This window comes from Bos grunniens, chromosome 7 (genome assembly GCF_055505025.1).
Source record: "Bos grunniens cultivar Pamir isolate PY7600 chromosome 7, Bosgru_T2T1.0, whole genome shotgun sequence".
Classification (NCBI taxonomy): Eukaryota; Metazoa; Chordata; class Mammalia; order Artiodactyla; family Bovidae; genus Bos; species Bos grunniens.
In genome coordinates, this window is record NC_141171.1 from 70,790,876 (window position 1) to 70,811,687 (window position 20,812).

The window sequence follows — 20,812 nt, forward strand, 5'->3', positions numbered from 1 at the left end:
ATATTTAACTGTTCTAGTCTAGAGGTGAAAGTATAAAACCCAAGAGATACAATAACTTGTCTAAAATCATGCTGTGACAAGATTTATTCTGAGGTTTTCAATCTTTAACTGCTTTTATAAGACCATGCAAGCCTTCCCATATGGCTCAATAATGAAAAATTAAAACTCAAAAAGTTTAAACACAAATTCTTACAGAGGATTGTGCATGATTATAGAAAGTTAGGAAGTACAGAGAAGTGAAAAGAAAAAAACAATCCATCTCCTACAATCCTGTCACCCAAGTTAGCACTGTTAAGGTCTTGGGTTTATTATATAAAACACTGCGTGCAAAGCTGTAGTATTTTATCTGAATCCTAGGCAGTGCTCAAAAAAAGCTATCCATATTATTTATTACCTTTTCAGTTTATTCTATGGATGTGATTATACACAAATGTTTTATATAAAGATTATAATGTACACACAATCAGCTTTTTTCATTTAAAACATATTATGCATATACCTAACTAATAAATATATATGTGTGTGTGTGTGTGTGTGTGTGTGTATAAATATATATGGGCTTTTTTTTTAGTTAAAAAAACTGAACACATATGACAATGAGCACTCGACTACCCTCAAATATTTTACAAGTATAAAATGCTTTGTTATGAATAAACTTGTACATTTATGACATCCGTGTATAAACTACTTGGAGGACATTTCCGAATGTTTTCTAGCCTAAATTCCTAATAAGCAGGATGACTGAGTCAGAGGAAACATTTTTTTAAAGCTTTTGACACATCTGTCAACTGTTCTACAAAAACAAAACATCCAGTGTACAGGGTGCCCTTTTTTCCACCTATCTGCCAACAGTGAAAATAATTTAAGAAAAGAAAGGGTAGAAATATTTCCTAATTTTTTAAAAATTTGTCTTTTGTCCATCACCAATAGCACTGAACATTACCAGTAAGTATATAAAAGCACTTGCAATTTTTGACAAAATGCTTGTTCACATTCTTTGCCTATTCTACTAGGATATGTAGACTTCTGTTGTTTGAACAAGATATTAACCTTCTTTATCATATAATTATATTTTCCCTGCCACTGGAATATTTTAGTAACTTTTTTCTCTTATAATATAGAAATTTTTATTATAAAGAATCAAATCTATCCACCTTTTTAACAGTTTCTGCCTTTGGTGCCATGGTTAATTACATGGCTCCCCCTACTCAAGGTTATACAAGTAACCACCTATATTTTCTTTTTTTCTTTAATTAAAAAACTAACATATTTGGAAATTGTTTTACAATAAGATAAAAAGCAAAGCTCTAAGTTTATTTTTTCAGATGTGTAGTTAGCTGTCTCAACACTAGCTACTGGAATCAACCAATTCTTTTCTCGTTAATTTGAAATGCCATTTTGGTATACTGCAAAATCATCAGTGTATTTGTGTCTGCATTGGAACTTGCTATTCTTTTTTTTTTTTTCAGTGATCTTCTCTCATGACTGTACACACTATTCCATTTCATTGACTGGACAAGTCTCCTCTCACTGCTCCTCTCAGAATTTCTCAGAAATTCTTGAACATGTTATCTTCCAAATTAAGAATTAGTCAAATTCTCTTCCTTCTTGCCAATGAAAAGCAAAACAAAATATATTTTTCTTACCATCTTATTCATGCTTTTTTGGCGGGGGGGGGTGGGGGTGGGGGTGGGGGTGGGTGGGGAACGCCACACTGCACAGCATGTGGTACTTCCCGGGGCAGGGATTGAACCCACATCCCCTGCACTGGAAGCACAGAATCTTAACCACTGGACCACCAGTGAAGTCCTTATTAATCCTTTATTCCATTTTTAAATTTTTTATTGGAATATGCTGATTTAAATTCAACATTTTTATATTTTAATTTGTGTTCTATTCATATTATTATTAGAAGAATACAAAAGTGGCAACCATTTTTACACAAAGCTGAAAATTTCTTAACAATCTACTATGCTGTATGTAACATATGCGGTATTTTCTCCCACAGAGTATTAATTTTAATCTTTAAAGAACTGATATTCAAATCACAAGAAAAACATTCATAAAGCCATGAAAAAAGACAAAAACTCATAACAATGAAGAAAACTGAGAAGAGAGGCCACTTAATAAGTCAACAAAATTTTAGGGGATAGAAAACAACGATTAGGCCATCTGTCTTTCCCCACCCCGGGAAGACTGAAGTTTGCTCTTTGGAAAGGCTAAAACAGGCTCCTGGACACTGTGCACACCCAAGACAGAGGTGAGGTGTGGTGCCCAAATGAAAACAGAAGATTAAAAGTCTGCATCCACAAAGATAACAGCTCTCTAGGTCTCCAAACACTACTGCCACATTTACTGCCATTCAGCTCTTGTCCCGGCACCAGTCCCCCCCTTCAGGAGATAGATTCGTCTTTGGGAAACTGACCCAAGTCCAGTGAAAAGACCACAAAGATGCACACTTAGGGGGTCTCCCCAATAAGGGTCAGGCTCACCTGAACACCAACTGTGACAAACACCAGTTGGTATGCCTTAAAGAGATTACAACTGGCAACTTAATACTTCACTTTAATACAAATGACAACAGAAGGATATTTAAGTAATAACCAGGTGATTCTAATTCAGGCTTAAGAACTACTGCTGTCCCATGTAAGGCAAGGAGCAGAACAAAAAGAATCTCAGAGAAAATGGAAAGAATGCAAGGAACAAAAGAAAGCTTCAGACTGTCACAATAGAAAGAAAACAAACCCCAGAATACTAAAAAAAAATATAACAAAAAAGAGTTGGGAAATCTCAGAAAGTCAAACAAAAAACAAAGAGACAGAGGAAAAGAAAAATAAAACAGTAAGAAAGTTAGGGGTTCAATGTGGAAGAAAGCTTATCCAATTAAAAGGAATTCCAGAAAGGGACAAAAGAGAAAACAGCAGGGAAGAAATTATGGTGAGCTGAAAGGAGAGAAGCCTCTGGGGAATGATGCCTGACAGGAGAGGAGTGGTGCAGAAAGAGATTTTCATCATAATATTGTGGTATCACCCCCAATAATTTTTTAAAATTGTGTTTATTTCTTGACTTTTAAAAGCATATTTCTTTGATTAAAAAATTAGCTGAAACTCTGAAAAAATACTTAAGAGAAAGTGCTTTAATACTAGGAATATTTAGGAATTTTCATTTTGGCATGTCTTACTTTCACTGTACTCATAGCTATGATATTTAAAGTTCCTTGTTCCGCATGATGCCAACTTCCTCTAAGCTCTTAAAGTTCCCATAAGTCTAGGCCAGCACATTCAGTTCCCAGCTCTGAAGTTAGAGGCTTCAATTATCCACTTTCAGAGAAGAGTATGACTCATATGCTATGATTCTCTTGAAGGGAAGACCACTTCTCTTAGGTGAAAGAAGAAAGGAGTCATACTGTTAGTGGAAATCTTTCCGATAGCTCCAGAAAAATAGAAGGTTGTTCAACTTGATATACCTATTCCAACTGACAATTCTGAATAAAACAAAATCACAATGTACTTTGGATTTCAGGATTCCTTAAGAACTATCTCCAAGAAGTCCATAACCCTAAGAAAGAATGGCATATTCGTATTACTTAGTTTTTCATTAAAAGTTTATTAGTGAAATGGAAGAAAAGGAGTAGAAAGCTACTTTAAAATCAAAGTCTAAAGAAAAAAATGCTACTTAATAATTTATGGATTTCCAGTTAATTAAATCTTGGCTGGGTGAACACTTTCATAAGCACTGATGGGAAAAATTTAGGGAAATATACAGATTTACACTAAATCACATCCATCACAGAATGAAAGAAAACACTGAGTTTTCGAATCAGGCAAATATTTTCATACTTGGCTGAAAATATTACCACTATTGAATATGTGGTAATATTTGGATGTTACCACTATTGAATACAGCCATGGGATATGGCCATAAAGCAACATTATTTTTGTGTTCTACTCTCTTAAAAAGCCACTCTTTGAAGCTAAATGTTCTCCTGCCCCTATAAGGCAAGTCCCATAACTTTTCTAAACTAGTACAGTTTGCACAATCCAATCTAATCTAATCTTAGTCGACTCAAACAATTCTGATTTAAAGTTGAAGGTTTTCCTTGACTCCAGCTGAGGCTCCTATTGTTGTTGTTCAGATGCTCTGTGTGTCCGACTCTCCCATGGACTGCAGCACGCCTGGGTTCCCTGAGCTTTACTATCTCCTAGAATTTGCTCAAACTCATGTCCATTGAGTTGACGATGCCATCTAACCATCTCATTCTCTGTTGCCCCCTTCTCCTCCTGTCCTCAATCCTTCCCAGCATCAGGGTCTTTTCCAATGAGTCAGCTCTTCACATCATGTGGCCAAAGTATTGGAGCTTTAGCTTCAGCATCAGTCCTTCCAGTGAATATTCAGGGTTGATTTCCTTCAGGACTGCTTTGATCTCTTTGCTGTCCAAGCGACCCTCGAGTCTTGTCCAGCATCACAGTTCAAAAGTATCAATTCTTTGGTGCTCAGCCTTCTTTATGGTCCAACTTTCACATCCATACATGACAAAGCTATGGAAAAACCATAGCTTTGACTAGACAGATCTTTGTCAGCAAAGTGATGTCTCTGCTTTTTAATAGGCTATCTAGGTCATGGCTGAAGTCACCAACCACAGTAATTTTGGAACCCAAGAAAATAAAATCTACCACTGCTTCCACTTTTTCCCCTTCTATTTGCCATGAAATGATGGGATCAGACCTATGTAACTCAATGAAGCTATGAGCCCACCATGCAGGGCCACCCAAGAAAAAGAGTCACAGTGGAAAGCTCTGACAAAACATGATCTACTGGAGAAGGGAATGGCAAACCACTTCAGTATTCTTGCCTCAAGAACCCCATGAACAGTATGAAAAGGCAAAAAGATATAACTGGAAGATGAGTCCCTTAGGTCGGTACATGTCCAATATGCTACTGCAGAAGAGCAGAAAAATAGCTCTAGAAAGAATGAAGAGGCTGGGCCAAAGCAGAAACGATGCTAAGTTGTGAATGTGTCTGGTTGTGAAAGTCGAGTCTGATGCTGTAAAGAATACTGGATAGGAACCTGGACTCTTTTGGTCCATGAATCAAGGTAAATTAGGCTTGGTCAAACAGGCGATGTCAAGAGTGAATATCAATATTTTAGGAATTGGTGAACTAAAAAGAATGGGAATGGGTGAATTTAATTCAGATGACCATTACATCTACTACTGTGGGCAAGAGGCCTCCTTTGGGGTCACAGAAAACCAGCAACTGTGAGACGGAGTAGAGAGCTTATGGCAGGCTGCTGCTTCTTTCTCTGCCAGCACAGTGGCATTCTTCCTGACTTACTTACCCACAGTTGAAGCAGGCAGGAAAGGAAAGGGAGAGAAGTAGAAAATTCTTCCTGGACTATTTTCTTACAATGATATGGTATTGGTGCTCTCTGCAGTTGAGATATTTAAGATGGATCTTCTTTCTCCTGGGCATTTTTAAGTGTTTTTCTGATTGTTCCCATTATCATGGATCTCTTATCTGCATGACCTTTCATGCTTGTTATATACCCTCCTCTGGCTGCTTTTGGTTCTTTCCTCAGCTCCAGGGAATCTGGAAGTACAATGCCTGTTGGAGTCTTCTCACCTTTTTAAGGGCCCTCTTGGAAGGATCTAAGAAAACTCCATTGACTCTTGGGACCCTCATCTAGTCCACAGGAAACTAACATTCTTTGCCTACAGAGATTAGATGATACAGGAGAACCTCACAAGACATTTTCACTTCACAGTCAGAAACTCAACAGCCAGCCGGCCCACTAGTGGCCTTTATAAGATTAGAATTATAATATGAGCCATATATGTAATGTTTAATATTCTGATAGCATCATTTTATGAAGTTTAAAAAAGTAAAATTGATTAACAATATATTTTATTTAACCTAATGCATCACAAATATTAGGGCTTCCCTGGTGGCTCAGTGGTAAAGAATCAACCTGCAATGTAGGAGACTCAGGTTCGATCCCTGGGTTGGGAAAATCCCCTGGAGAAGAAATGGCAACCCACTCCAGTATTCTTGCCTGGAGAATTCCATGGACAGAGGAGCCTGGTTGGCTACAGTCCATGGGGTTGCAAAAGAGTCTGACATGACTTAGTGACTGAACAATAACAACAATCCTAAATATTACCATATAGACATTCAATCTATACCAAAAAATGAACAAGACATTTTGCATCCTTTTTGTACTAAGTTTGATTTGGACTAGTCACATTTCAAGGGCTTATAAGGCACTTGTGGCTTGTTTTGGATGGTGCAGCTTTAGATTTTGCACACCTAGGTCAGACACCAGTCTGCAGGATCCCTCCTAAGCCACACACACAAAACAACTCTGAGTCTCCAAATGGTCCCCCACCGAATTCTCTACATGAGAAGGGCTGGGAAGGTATTTCAGAGAAAATAGCTATCTAAAGAAATTCTCCTACAACCTAGAAGGTGTTAACATAAACACCTTCTACATGGGTGAGTTTAAGAAACACATACAAGATTCCTCTCACTTCCTTTTTGCAATTTTGGAATCGTAAGATTTGGTACTTCACTTTGGGCTGCATCTGTGTTGTTCTGGGGTCCTATGCAATCCTTCTATTATAAACATTCTGCTACCTGAACGTTTCAATCACATCTCAAGTTCTCGATGTTTCTGGTAATTTATTGTAGACTAGAGGATAATGGCTTTCAACAACAGTAACCAATATTGCTGCTGCTGCTGCTGCTAAGTCGCTTCAGTCGTGTCCGACTCTGTGCGACCCCAGAGACGGCAGCCCACCAGGCTCCCCCATCCCTGGGATTCTCCAGGCAAGAACACTGGAGTGGGTTGCCATTTCCTTCCCCAATGCATGAAAGTGAAAAGTGAAAGTGAAGTCACTCAGTCGTGTCCGACTCCTAGAGACCCCATGGACTGCAGCCTACCAGGCTCCTCTGTCCATGGGATTTTCCAGGCAAGAGTACTGGAGTGGGGCGCCACTGCCTTCTCCAGTAACCAATATTAAGACATTACATATTTCATTTTAATCTTACAAAGTAATTATTAGCTTTATTTAAAAACCAACCTTCCCAAATACTTAAATTATCCTTAAAAAACACAAGTAATTACAGGCTATATATAATTATAAACATGTAAAATAAGAAACACCTTATTTAGAGAGAAAAAGACTAATAAGAAAATGTAACATTAACAATAACTGTGTTTTCAAAGAGTCATCAAGAATAACTTCAAGTTTTCCAACTTTTTTGTACTAAGTATGAACTAACTTTATAAGAGTAATTAATACTTGGTTGGTTCCTACCTACACTTTTGATTCTTTTATAATACTTACCTATTAAGGCTGTGGTAAATCGATTCATAGAGAGAGGTTCTAAATACATTGGTCCTTCATAGGCAGACTCCAGTTCACTCCTAACATAGTCCCTAATAAGTAAAATGATAAGAATGTATTAGATACATTCTAAGTACATACAGGAGAGAGAAGTAGCTAAGCACAGTATTATTATTAAAAATGTATTATGTTAATAACACTTAACATCTATACAAAGGAAAATTTTAGGTACAAAAAATTATAGAGGGATGACGTTCATCTCCTTGGCCCATGTGATGAAAACAGAATTCACTGAAACTGAATTTTACTTGCAGAGAAGCAGCCAAAACTCCACTTTGTTGGATTCTCTTTCTTCCCACGGTCTCATTAATATAATTTACCCCAGGAAAAAGCCAATTGAGATGCCACCTCTCAACCCTACTACTTAACTGATAACACCTAACACTATTTCATTAATTTCCCCTCTTTTCATTAGCTTCCATTATCCCTCCCATCTTATTTTCCCAGTTTTTTCTCCAGTTATACTTAATTAGCTATAGGTAAAAACACAAACTAGTTAGAAAACTGGCTTGTAGCACGACAATCCTTAAAAGATGTCATTTTCAAGTTTACAGGAAATTTATAATTAGAATTAGAATATTTAAGTAGGCTACAAATTTATTTTGAGATAAATTTTAAATCAAATTAAATTATTTCTTATAAAACATAATTCATTTAACATTGATCACTGAGAAATAACAAGATTTAATTAGTGGTCAAAGAGACTTTACACTCTGAGAAAACAGAACTTTTAGGGTAGAGGCAGAAAGGAAGAATTTATTGTCAGTTAAGTTCAGTGGTAATAGAACATGGTTGTCTTAAATTCTTCTGACATCAAAGTAGGAAAATTTGTGTTAAAAAATTCTCCTTTTCTTCAACTGTTGAATACTTTATTCACTGTACTTTAAAACAGGTTAAATACATCAAGTATTTCTGAAAAACTCATATTTACTTTTTCCATGAAATTACTTCCTATTAGGCAATCAAGTGGAATTCCTTCAGCATAAAACAGCTAACCAAGAAATGATCCTTACATAATCAGCAAGCGAGTACTGCCAAAAATCAAAACAACTAAAATAAAAATTTTAAAGCAGTTTTGGGAACAATTATAAAAATCAATGAATGATTAGGCTTCTTGGGTGATTTAGCTATTCTCCTCTATTACTCTTTGACGATTATTTCTAACAAATAATGTATTAACAGTCTTTCTACTGACAGAGAAAACCAAATCCTCAAGAGGCATGCTTCTAATGCAGTGGTTGTCAACCAGGTGTGAGTTTGCCCCTGAGGGGATATTCTGCAATGTCTGAAAACATTTTTAGTTGTCACAGCTTCAAAGGGTGGAGGAGTGCTCCTGGCACCTAAGTCAAGATGCCTCCAAAACATCCTACAGGACAGCCCCCACAACAAAGAACTGCCCACTCCAGAAGGTCAGTTGTTGAAGCCCTGTTTTAATGTAAAGAGACACAAATGCTACACGTGCAAGTTACATATAAATATCTGATCATGAGATCAATGTAATTAGTATTTTTAATACAGTTTTAGGATAGAAAGCTAAAGAATGAAAAGTTCTGACATTTTAAATAAAATACACATATTAAGTACCATTTACATTTATGAAGTCTTTGAAAATGCTATTAAAAGAAACATTTATATTTAAAAGAGATCTAACTTTGAGTCCCAATGGTGGCGCTAGTGGTAAAGAACGTGCCTACCGTAAAAGGAGATATAACAGACGTGGGTTCCATCTCGGTCAGGAAGATTCCCTGGAGGAAGGCATGGCAACCCACTCCAGTATTCTTGCCCAGAGAATACCATGGACAGAGGAGCCTGGTGGGCTACAGTACATAGGGCCGCAAAGAGTCGGACATGACTGAAGTGACTTAACACGTAGCACACAACTTTTGAGTCCCAGTAGGATCTAGGCCTTTAAAGTCAAGTAATTTCTTTTTGGCCAAAGCATATCTCTCTCAAATAGATCCAGTTTAAAAAAAGAACTAGCGACAATCCATAAAGAGAAAGCAGACTGGTGTCTGCTGGAGGGGAAGTGGGGAGGGGGAATGGAAATCAGTACTCAAGAGTTGCAGGTTTTATTCTAGGGGGACGAAATGTTTTGAAATTAGATAATGGTGACAGTTGCACAACATTAGGACCACACTATATGCCACTAAACTGTTCACTTTAAAAGGTTAAATGTGTTACATGAATTTCACCTCTACAAAAAAGGAGAGCCTGCGGGAGCACGAACTGCAAGCAGGAGAAAAGCCAGAAGATCGCCCAGGAGGACCTCAGTCCCAGGAGCTCTCTCCTGGTGAGGGCGAGGGAAGGAGATGGCAGAGTTGGGTTCCCTATCATGTTTTCTCCCATGTTTGTTTTTGTCATCATATTACTGGTGTTTCATAATAAAACTCAGCAAACTCAACATTATCAAGAATTTCTTACTGCTGAGACATTTGCTAATTGTTTTTGTTTTAATTTCCAAGCCTACTTCAGTTTATCCTCTTTTTAAAAGCCTCTTTGTTTTTCCTTAGTCCATTATCCAAAATTCTAATTTCACATAACAAAACTTCTAAGGCAAATTAACATTTTTTACACTTTTTTATTTTAACTCAAAAGGAATCTGCTGTATACCTGTGTTGCTAGCACACTGGCAGGCCTTGAAAATGCTGCAGTAGACAAGAAAAACACAGTTGTTGTGAAGATGAAGCACACAAGCCAGGAAAGAAGATATACATAACACTTAACCTAACAATTATTTAATTACAATTGTGACAAACGCTGGAAGAAAAAAATACCGAATGTTGTCATGATTTTTTAAAATTTAATTTTTATAGTCACAGCCCTGTTTATTAAAAAATTATCTTTTATTATCTTCACTTCTAGATTTATACTTTCTATTTAGCTTGCTTTTTATCTCTCATTCTATTTCATAAGATTATTATAACGGGTTTAATGCAACAGTTTCCTTTTCTTTTAACCTACTCTATATTCCTTTGGTTGTTTTGGTGTTTTTTAAGTCTCCTCTCAACTTTCTAATTTTTTATATGATTTTCTTTTTTGTTCTTTCTCTTTTTCTATGTTTCACTACTCTGTGATCTGTTGAGATTAGGGGACCCTAGGGAATGTCTCATGCTCGTGCTCAGTCACTAAACTGTGTCTGACTCTTGTGACCCCATGGACTGGAGCCCGCCAGGTTTCTCTGTCCAAGGGATTCCCAGGCAACAATACTGGAGTGGGTTGCCATTTCCTTCTTTAGGGGATCTTCCCAATCCAGGGATGGAATCTGTGTCTCCTGCACTGGCAGGCGAGTTCTTTACTGCTGAGCCACCAGGGAAGCACTACAAGGGATGTCTACATTTCAGAACAACCACCACCTTCAGGCCACAACACCACCACCCTGATGTTAAGCAGTTCCCTTCCTACTAGCTCTCCCACTTCACCCTCTTGAATAGCTCTCTCAATGCTTCAATCTCCCTCAAGGACTGCCCGACTTGTGCAATCGTCCTACCCCAGAAATTAACATCTTCCCTAGGCACCCTAGACCCTCTCTCCTTTGCTCAGATCCCCTCTCTCAAAGACAGCCTTCAGAATCTCTCTGTTTGGCTGACTCATCAATAAGCCCCACTTCAATAAAGACAGCCAGGACCAGAAAGCCCATAGTCCCTCTTGGGGACAGCTGAGCTTGGCTTTCCAGAACCAGCGCTGTGACTTTGGTGGGGACTAAACTGGTCTTGCCAAGCAGCCACTACTGAGCTGTCTCTTCTGAGAGAAGAATCTGGGCACTGTCTCCCAAACTATTATTATAAAAAACTAGAAGAAGAAATAAAACAAAAATAATAATAAAAAAAAAACATTAACAAAGATCTCTACATCTAAGTTATATACAACTTCAGAACATCTCATGCTAGCAATGAAAACTCTTGGTTATTACTCAGTCTCAACAGAGTGGGTCACTTACAACATTAAAAAACACAATGGTAAACCTAAAGAAGAAGGATTCAGAGAAGGAATTATCCAAAATTCCATGAGTCACTTTAGGCCAAAATCTAGTCTGAGGCAAGAGTCATGAAATTCAGATTTTTAACAGAATTTTAAACCTAAAAATTTTAAGACTGAATCGAAGGAGAAGTTCAAAAGTAGAATTAGAATTTTCCAATTTAAAAATTTAAAGAACAGAATGTATTAAGTTGGTCAGAAGCAAGAATTACTGTTTTCTACTTGTAACTGAATAATATCTTCCCCTTCTTAAACCACTTTTTTCACTTATACAATTTATGCAACGCTGACAATTAACACAGAGCACCAATAAACTGAACACTTTGAAAACCCACTTCTCTGCATTCCCCATGGTAGCCTTCTTTCTTGTGGTTACAACTGTTTTGGGGAATAAGGAATGTGTAACAGAGTCGGACACAACTGAAGCGACTTAGCAGCAGCAGCAGCAAGATGTATACCAAGAGCCCCAAGGATGGCTTACAAGTGGAAAAGCTTCTGCTATAAATAGAAGCATAAGAGTTATAAAAAACAATAACAACAAAACCTACAAGCTTATCAATTCATCAGCAGATCAAAATACCTTTCTTTCTAAGTCTCTTAAGCAACCTGGCTGGGTCGCTGGACAACTGAGAACAATCTGCACATTCTGGCCACTTAAAGCTTCCAAACAATAATAATTCCAAAGAAACCCAATCTATGTGTACACAGAACAAAGCGGTGAGCCCTCCAAGTTATCTTTCGCAATGTGTGCAAACAAAAGGCACTACTCACTTAATCACTTGATGGCCAAGGAATTACCCCGAGATGTTCAAACACTGTAATCTGAGTACCTATCACACCCTAAGCACTGAATAGCAATTTAAGAGTTCATTTCCCCAGGGCTTTAGTATTTAAATCTTCTGTGCTACAAGGCCACCCTACTTCTTTCTTCACCTTCTGACTACCTGCTAAATATTTACTGCCTGGATCTGATAATGTCCAAAAGAAGAAAACATATCACACATTGAAATGGGTCAATTGTATTCCTTTCAAAAGTAAAAGTTAAATGTATAGTGAAAAACTTCACTTTTCAGTTCTGTTATCTAACAGCAGTAGTTGTCAGCTGGAAAAATTTTATTCCCCAGGTTATAACATTTGGCAATTAGGGATAGTTTCTGGTTTTACAATTGTGGGGAAGGGGTGCTCTGCAATCTGTGAGCAGAGACACAGTACTGACAACATTCTGTAATGCACACGACTGCCTCACAACAAGTAACCCAGCCCAACATACTAACAGGTCCAATACAAAGAAACCCTCCTCTGTAGCTTTGAATGACACAAGCTTTCCTAAAATGGAGGGCTAGTTTCTGTATGAGACATATAAGTAACTTCTGGGAAAGTTTTACATTTGAAATCAGTTATACACTGAAGACAAGGATGAAAGAGAGTAAACTTTTATTGTTTGAATCCAACAGGTTCTTAAAGTCATACACATACAAAATTGATGCACTGGTTCATAAACCTAACAATAAAACAAGGAATTTAAAAATAATGAAGTTTTAAAAGTTTTAGGAAAAAAACACTTAACTGTGGAGGTAAACCATCAAAACATCCTCACAGGAATCATCATATCAGTTTGTAAAGTTTCTCTTTTTCCACAGTAGTGCTGGAAAGTCTCAATTTTAAAATAGGATTGGTACTGGAAAATATATTCCTTAGAAAGCGGTCTCCAACCTTTTTGACACCAGAGACTGATTTTATGGAAGACAATTTTTTCCACGGACCAGGGGCAGGGTGATGATTTCAGGATGATTCAAGCACATTACATTTATTGTGCACTGTATTTCTAATCTAACACTGCCCTTAATCTGACAGGAGGCGCTGGTCCACAGCCCGGAAGTTGGGGACCCCTGCCTTAGACCACTCAAAATGAGAAGCATAGCTTAGAATTTTAAGAATTAAAGAACCTGACATTTATCAAATTCTAATGAGTTCAATTTGAATAGTAATATTAAATTTTATACTAACTGAGCCCATGGGATGTTCTAAAGTTTAACTTTTCTGAAGTGAAAGTTACATCCATTGTCTTTTATTCATTTTTATTAGAATGTAGTTATTTTACAGTGTTATGTTAGTTTCTGCTGTACAGTAAAGTGAATCAGTTATACATACAGACATATATACATATATATATATATATACATATCAGGTCAGTTGCTCAGTCGTGTCCGACTCTTTTCAACCCCATGAATCGCAGCATGCCAGGCCTCCCTGTCCATCACCAACTCCAGGAGTTCACTCAGACTCATGTCCATCAAGTCAGTGATGCCATCCAGCCATCTCATCCTCTGTCGTCCCCTTCTCCTCTTGCCCCCAATCCCTCTCAGCATCAGAGTCTTTTCCAATGAGTCAACTCTTCACATGAGGTGGCCAAAGTACTGGAGTTTCAGCTTTAGCATCAGTCCTTCCAAAGAAATCCCAGGGCTGATCCCCTTTAGAATGGACTGGTTGGATCTTCTTGCAGTCTAAGGGACTCTCAAGAGTCTTCTCCAACACCACAGTTCAAAAGCATCAATTCTTTGGCGCTCAGCCTTCTTCACAATCCAACTCTCACATCCATACATGACCACAGGAAAAACCATAGCCTTGACTAGACGAACCTTTGTTGGCAAAATAAAGTCTCTGCTTTTGAATATGCTATCTAGATTGGTCATAACTTTCCTTCCAAGGAGTAAGCGTCTTTTAATTTCATGGCTGCAGTCACCATCTGCAGTGATTTTGGAGCCCATAAAAATAAAGTCTGACAATGTTTCCACTGTTTCCCATCTATTTCCCATGAAGTGATGGGACCGGATGCCATGATCTTCGTTTTCTGAATGTTGAGCTTTAAGCCAACTTTTTCACTCTCCTCTTTCACTTTCATCAAGAGGCTTTTGAGTTCCTCTTCACTTTCTGCCATAAGGGTGGTGTCATCTGCATATCTGAGGTTATTGATATTTCTCTCGGCAATCTTGATTCCAGCTTGTGTTTCTTCCAGCCCAGCGTTTCTCATGATGTACTCTGCATAGAAGTTAAATAAGCAGGGTGACAATATACAGCCTTGACGAACTCCTTTTCCTATTTGGAACCAGTCTGTTGTTCCATGTCCAGTTCTAACTGTTGCTTCCTGACCTGCATACAAATTTCTCAAGAGGCAGATCAGGTGGTCTGGTCTTCACATCTCTTTCAGAATTTTCCACAGTTGATTGTGATCCACACAGTCAAAGGCTTTGGCATAGTCAATAAAGCAGAAATAGATGTTTTTCTGGAAGTCTCTTGCTTTTTCCATGATTCAGCGGATGTTGGCAATTTGATCTCTGGTTCCTCTGCCTTTTCGAAAACCAGCTTGAACATCAGGAAGTTCACGGTTCACATATTGCTGAAGCCTGGCCTGGAGAATTTTGAGCATTATTTTACTAGCGTGTGAGATGAGTGCAATTGTATAGTAGTTTGAGCATTCTTTGGCATTGCCTTTCTTTGGGATTGGAATGAAAACTGACCTTTTCCAGTCCTGTGGCCACTGCTGAGTTTTCCAAATTTGCTGGCATATTGAGTGCAGCACTTTCACAGCATCATCTTTCAGGATTTGGAATAGCTCAACTGGAAGTCTATCACCTCCACTAGCTTTGTTCACAGTGATGCTTTCTAAGGCCCACTTGACTTCACACACACTCTCTTAGAGTCCCTTCCCATTTAGGTAACCACAGAGCACTGAGTAGCATTCCCTGTGCTATTCAGTAGGTTTTCATAAATTATCCATTTTATACAAGGTAGTGTACATTTGTGAGTCCCAATCTCCCAATTCAATCCCACACACACCTTCCCCTCTTGGTAATCATGTTAGTTTTCTACATCTGTGACTATTTTTCCTTTGCAAATAAGTTTATTTGTAAAATTTTTTAGATTCCACATATAATCAGTATTATACAGGTTATAACCATTTTATAGACATATTCTAAACATTAAGAAGAATCAGCTTCATTGTGTGAATTAAAGGCATACCTTGTAGATACTGTGCATTCAGTTCCAGACTATCACAATAAAGTGGATACCACAACAAAGTGAATCACATGAATTTTGGGGTTTCTTGGTGCATATAAAAGTTATGTTACACTACACTGTAGCCTCAGAGTGCAATAGCCTTATGTCTAAAACATATGTGCATACCTTAATTTTAAAAATGCTTACCATCATATGAGCCTTCAGAAAGGCATAATCTTTTTGCTGGGACTTCCCTGGCAGTCCAGTAGTTAAGACTCTTCACTCCCACAGCAGGGTGCATGGGTTGGATCCCTGGCGGAGAACTAGGATTCAACATGACACACTGCAGGGCCAAAAAAGAAATCTTTTTGCTGATAAAGGGTTTTGACTCAATGTTGACAGCTGCTAACTGATCACACTGGTGGTTGCTCAAGGCTGGGGTGACTGGCAATGTCTTAAGATGACAAAGAAGTGTGCCACACTGAGTGAGTCTTCCTTTCCTGAAGGATTTCTCCATAGCATGCAATGCTGTTTGAAAGTATTTTACTGATAGTAGAACTTCTTTCAAAATTAGTCAGTTCTTTCAAACTCTGTCAGAGCTTTATTAGTTAAGTTTATGTAATATATAATATTCTAAATCCTTTGTTGTCATTTCAACACTTTTCACAGCATCTTCACCAACAGTAGATTCTATCTCAAAAAACCACTTTCTTTGTTCATCCATAGGAAGCAGCTTCTCATCTGCTAGAAAGTTTCTATTGTGACACGGCAGCAATTCAGTCACATCTTCAGGCTCCACTTCTAGTTCTCTTGTTGTTTCCACCACATTTGTAGTGACTCCCTCCACAGAAGACTTGAACCCCTCAAACTCATCCGTGAGAGTTAGAATCATCCTCCAAGCTCTTGCTAGTATTGCTATTTTGACTTCTTCCCAAGAATCACAGATGTTCTTAGTGGTATCTAGAATGGTGAATCTTTTCCAAAAGGTTTTCAATTTACTTTGCCCAGATCTATCAGAGGACTCACTATCTACAGCAGCTATAGCCTTATGAGATATATTTCTTAAATGATAAGACTTGAAAATCAAAATCAAAATTACTCCTTGATCTATGGGTTGCAGAAATGATATTGTATCAGCAGGCATGAAAACATTCAAATCTGTTATACATCTGACAGAGCTCTTGGGCAACCAAATGCATTGTCAATGAGCAGTAATATTTTGAAAGAAATCATTTTTCCTGAGAAGCAGGTCTCAACAGTGAGCTTAAAATATTCAACAAACCATGTTGTAAAACAGCTATGGTGTCATCCAGGTTTTGTTGTTCCATTTACAGCACACAGGTAGAGTAGATCTTAGCATAATTCTTAAGGTCTTAGGATTTTCATAATGGCTAGAGCATTGGCTTCAACAAGTCACCAGCTGCATTAGCCCCAAACAGAGTCAGCCTGTCCTTTGAAGCTTTGAAGCCCGGCACTGACTTCTCCTCTCTAGGTACAAAGTCCATTTTCTGCCAACAGAACACTGTTTTGTCTATACTGGAAATCTGTTCTTTAGTGTTCAGTTCAGTTGCTAGTCATGTCCGACTCTTTGTGACCCCATGGACTGCGCATCAGGCTTCCCTGTCCATCATCAACTCCCAGAGCTTACTGAAGCTCATGTCCATTGAGTCGGTGATGCCATCCAACCATCTCATCCTCTGTCATCCCCTTCTCCTCCCGCCTTCAATCATTTCCAGCATCAGGGTCTTTTCAAATGAGTCATTTCCTCCCATCAGGTGGCCAAAGTATTGGAGTTTCAGCTTCAGCATCAGTCCTTCCAATGAATATTTAGGACTGATTTGCTTTAGGATGGACTGATTGGATCTTCCTGCTTTCCAAAGGACTCTCAAGAGTCTTCTCCAACACCACAGTTCAAAAGCATCAATTCTTTACTGTAGCCACCTTCATTAATGATCTTAGCTAGATCATCTAGATAACTTGCTTGCTGCAGCTCCTACATCAGCACGTTCTGCTGTACCTTGTACTTTTATGTGATGAAGACGGCGTCTTTCCTTAAAGCTCATGAAACAACCTCTGCTAGCTTCAAACTTCTCTTAGGCAGCTTCCTCACCTCTCTCAGCCTTCATGGAATTAAAAAGAATTAGGGCTTTGCTCTGGCCCTGGTTTAAGGGAATGTTGTAGCTGGTTTGATCTTCTATCCAGATCACTAAAAGTTTCTCCACATCAGCAATAAAGCTGTTCAGCTTTCTTATCATTCTTGTGTTCACTGAAGTAGTACTTTAACTTCCTTCAAGAACTTTTCCATCATATTCACAACTGGGCTAAGTGTTCGGCACAAGTGGCCTAACACTTAGCCAATCTCAAGTTAAATCATTTCTAGCTTTTGATTTAAAACGAGAGACATGACTCTTCACTTGAACACTTCCCATAGGGTTATTAACTGGTCTAATTTCAATATTAGTGTGTCTCAGGGAATAGGGAGACCCAGGGAGCAGGAGAGAGATGTGGGACAGCCAGTCAGTGGAGCAGTCAGTACACACAGCCTTTGTTAAGTTTGCCATGTTATATAGGTGCAGTTTGTGATGCCCCAAACACAATGACAATAGTAACATCAAAGATCACTGATCGTAGATCACCATAACAAATACAATAATAATGAAAAAAGTTTGAAATATTGCAAGAATTTCCAAAACCTGACCAGGACAGGAAGTGAGCAAGCCCTGTTAGAAACGTGACAGGATGGATTTGGTTGATACAAGGTTGCCACAAACTTCAATTTGTAAAAAATGCAGTATCTGCAAATCACAACAAAGGGAAGCCTAACAAAACAAGGTATGCCTGTACATGAATTAAGGAAAAGAGAGACCCAGCTTTTCAAGAGTATGAAATTTTCTGTTTAAGGAATTAATATTTGCAAATGTCTTTTTCTACAGCCAATTTTTGAAGTATCAAATGAGTTATTTAAAATATGCAAGTATTGACTTTCCTTCTCAGGACCATACTATACTCTGCTTTGATATATCTAGACTAGAGTGATATGGAAAATATCTGTAAATCATGTAAGTGATAAGTGACTTCTACCTAGAATACATAAAGAATTCCTACAACTCAATTTTTTTAAAAAAAGACAACCAATCAAATAATGGGTAAAGAACCTGAATAAACATCTCTCCGAGGAAAATTCACAAAGGGTTAATGGACATATGAAACATGCTCAACATCATTAGCCATCAGTGAAATGCAAATCAAAACCACAACGAAATCCCACTCCACACTTACTATGATGGCTATACTGAAAATGACAGAGATCGACAATTATCAGCAAGGGTGTGGAGAAACTGGAACCCTCATACCCTGCTGGTAGAAATATAATAGTGCAGCCACTTTAGAAAGCAGTCTAGTAGTTCCTCAAAGTTTAAACATACTATATGATCCAGCAATCCCAATCCAATGTATAAGCAGCACTCCTCCCTATAGTAAGTATGTCCACACAAAACCATGAATGTTGACTGTTATTCTAACAGGCAACAAGGCAGAAACAATTCAAACGTCCATCAATGAATGAATCGATAAACAAAATGTCATACCACAAAATATGATTTGGACAGAAAAATGAAGTCCTGATACACACTACAGCATGGATGAGCCTTGAAAACATGCTAAGTGAAAGAAGTTAGGCATAAAGGACCACATACTGTACAATTCAATGTACATGAAATGTCCAGAATGGGCCAACCCATAAAGATAGAAAACAGACTGACGTGCCTACGGCTGCAGAGAGGGACTGGTAGGAAATTGGGAGTGACTGCTGATGGGTACAGAGCTTCTTTCTGGAGTTATGAAAATGTTCTAAAACCAATGGTGGTGATGCTTTACACAGTTCTGTGAATGTATACAAAACCACTGAGCTATATACTTTAAATAGGTATGTGAATTATATCTTAATAAAGTCATTTTCTTTAAAGATACTTGTTTATGAAGCTGCCACATGAAATATGAACTGTTAAGCTTTTTAAAACTAAAAAATTCAGCCTTAAGATTCTATGAGATTGGCCAAGACTCAATATTTATTAAACGCTGACATTTTATTAATGATTCAAGAATTAACACATCTTTGCTAACATTTTTGAGATAGCATGATACAGTGTAAATTACACTATGAAGAAAAACACTAAAATATGCCACAACTTGAAATTTGTTAGTTTAATACTAAAACCAACTCCATCAGATAGGCACTGTCTTACTTTATAGTTTCAAAGAAATAACTTGCCATGGTAACATATTTCCTAAGTAGGGAAACTATTTCATATCCTACTAATTCTAAAACTAATTTTCTTTCCATTAACCATGCCCTCTCCGGAAAATTGAACTAAAAATCAGAAAACTTGGATTCAAGTTAAAGTCTGGGATCATCCCCTCCTAGCTGTTTGCACATTTCAGTTCTTTCACCTGTAAATCTCAAAGGATTATAGTAAGGATCAAAATAACATTAAAAAATATGAAATGTTTTTGTACACTGTAAAATTTTGTTACAATTCTTTTTACTGTTTAAAATAGATATAAACGTTCTGATCATGAAAATAAACTTTAAATACTGGTTAAAAATATTCCCATAAACTAAAAGTAGTAAGTCAAAATTGCTCAAGAAGAATGGTTAGAAAAAGGCTTTTCTTCATCTCTGACACTGCAGGGTCCCCTTTATCCCTACATGATAGAATTATGACCTCTCTAGAAAAGCCTGGATGATGATACCGCAGATGAAAATATAGCTACATGGTTTCGGCCATCACTGAACCACACAGAAACCAAAAAACCATAAAGGGAAAGAGCAGGTTCATTGCTTTTTCACCCAGAATTATAATAACAAATAAAATTAATTTTAATAGCTCTGCCTTCAACTTTGAGATTTCTCTGACTGATCATCAAAATCCTATCAACTATAAAAAGCTATCGTTAACACAGCTACAGCATGGAATACTCTGCCATGAAAAAAACATTTTTTAAAGATTAACAACACAGGAAAATACTTACAAAACATTGCTGCGTAATAAAAATGAGACATAATAGAGTAAGTTAAAATCCACTGAGCCCTTACAACATGTCAGAAATTGTGCTAAGAGTTTAACATGCTTAATGATAATAAATCCTTATAACAGCTCCTTAAAATACTATTAGCATTTTACAGGTGAAGAAACTGAGATGAATCTTTCTGAAAAATGACACTAAGGTTACAGAGCAGTAAATAAGAAACAGAGGATTTGAATCTATCCAATTCCCATCCACTTTTCCAAATGGCATTCTTAGCTGCCCAGGAACTTATTTATACACTACAGTGGTAACTCAGGAGCCTACACTCTAACTACTGCATTATACTGCATACATATCATTTTTCTTTAAAAATGTATAAATGAAGATAGGGAAGTGTCTTCACT

General features: G+C 37.6%; 1 protein-coding gene across 10 annotated transcripts in view; it reads right to left on the minus strand.

Moving 5' to 3' along the window:
• RNF145 (ring finger protein 145) overlaps positions 1–20,812 on the minus strand; it is a 62,925-nt gene that overhangs the window by 23,749 nt on the left and 18,364 nt on the right. For all 10 annotated transcript variants that reach the window (XM_086412688.1, XM_086412682.1, XM_086412685.1 and 7 more), the window contains one exon: positions 7,347–7,438. In XM_086412688.1, the coding sequence (XP_086268814.1) occupies positions 7,347–7,438 (92 nt within the window). The remainder of the gene's footprint in view (positions 1–7,346; positions 7,439–20,812) is intronic.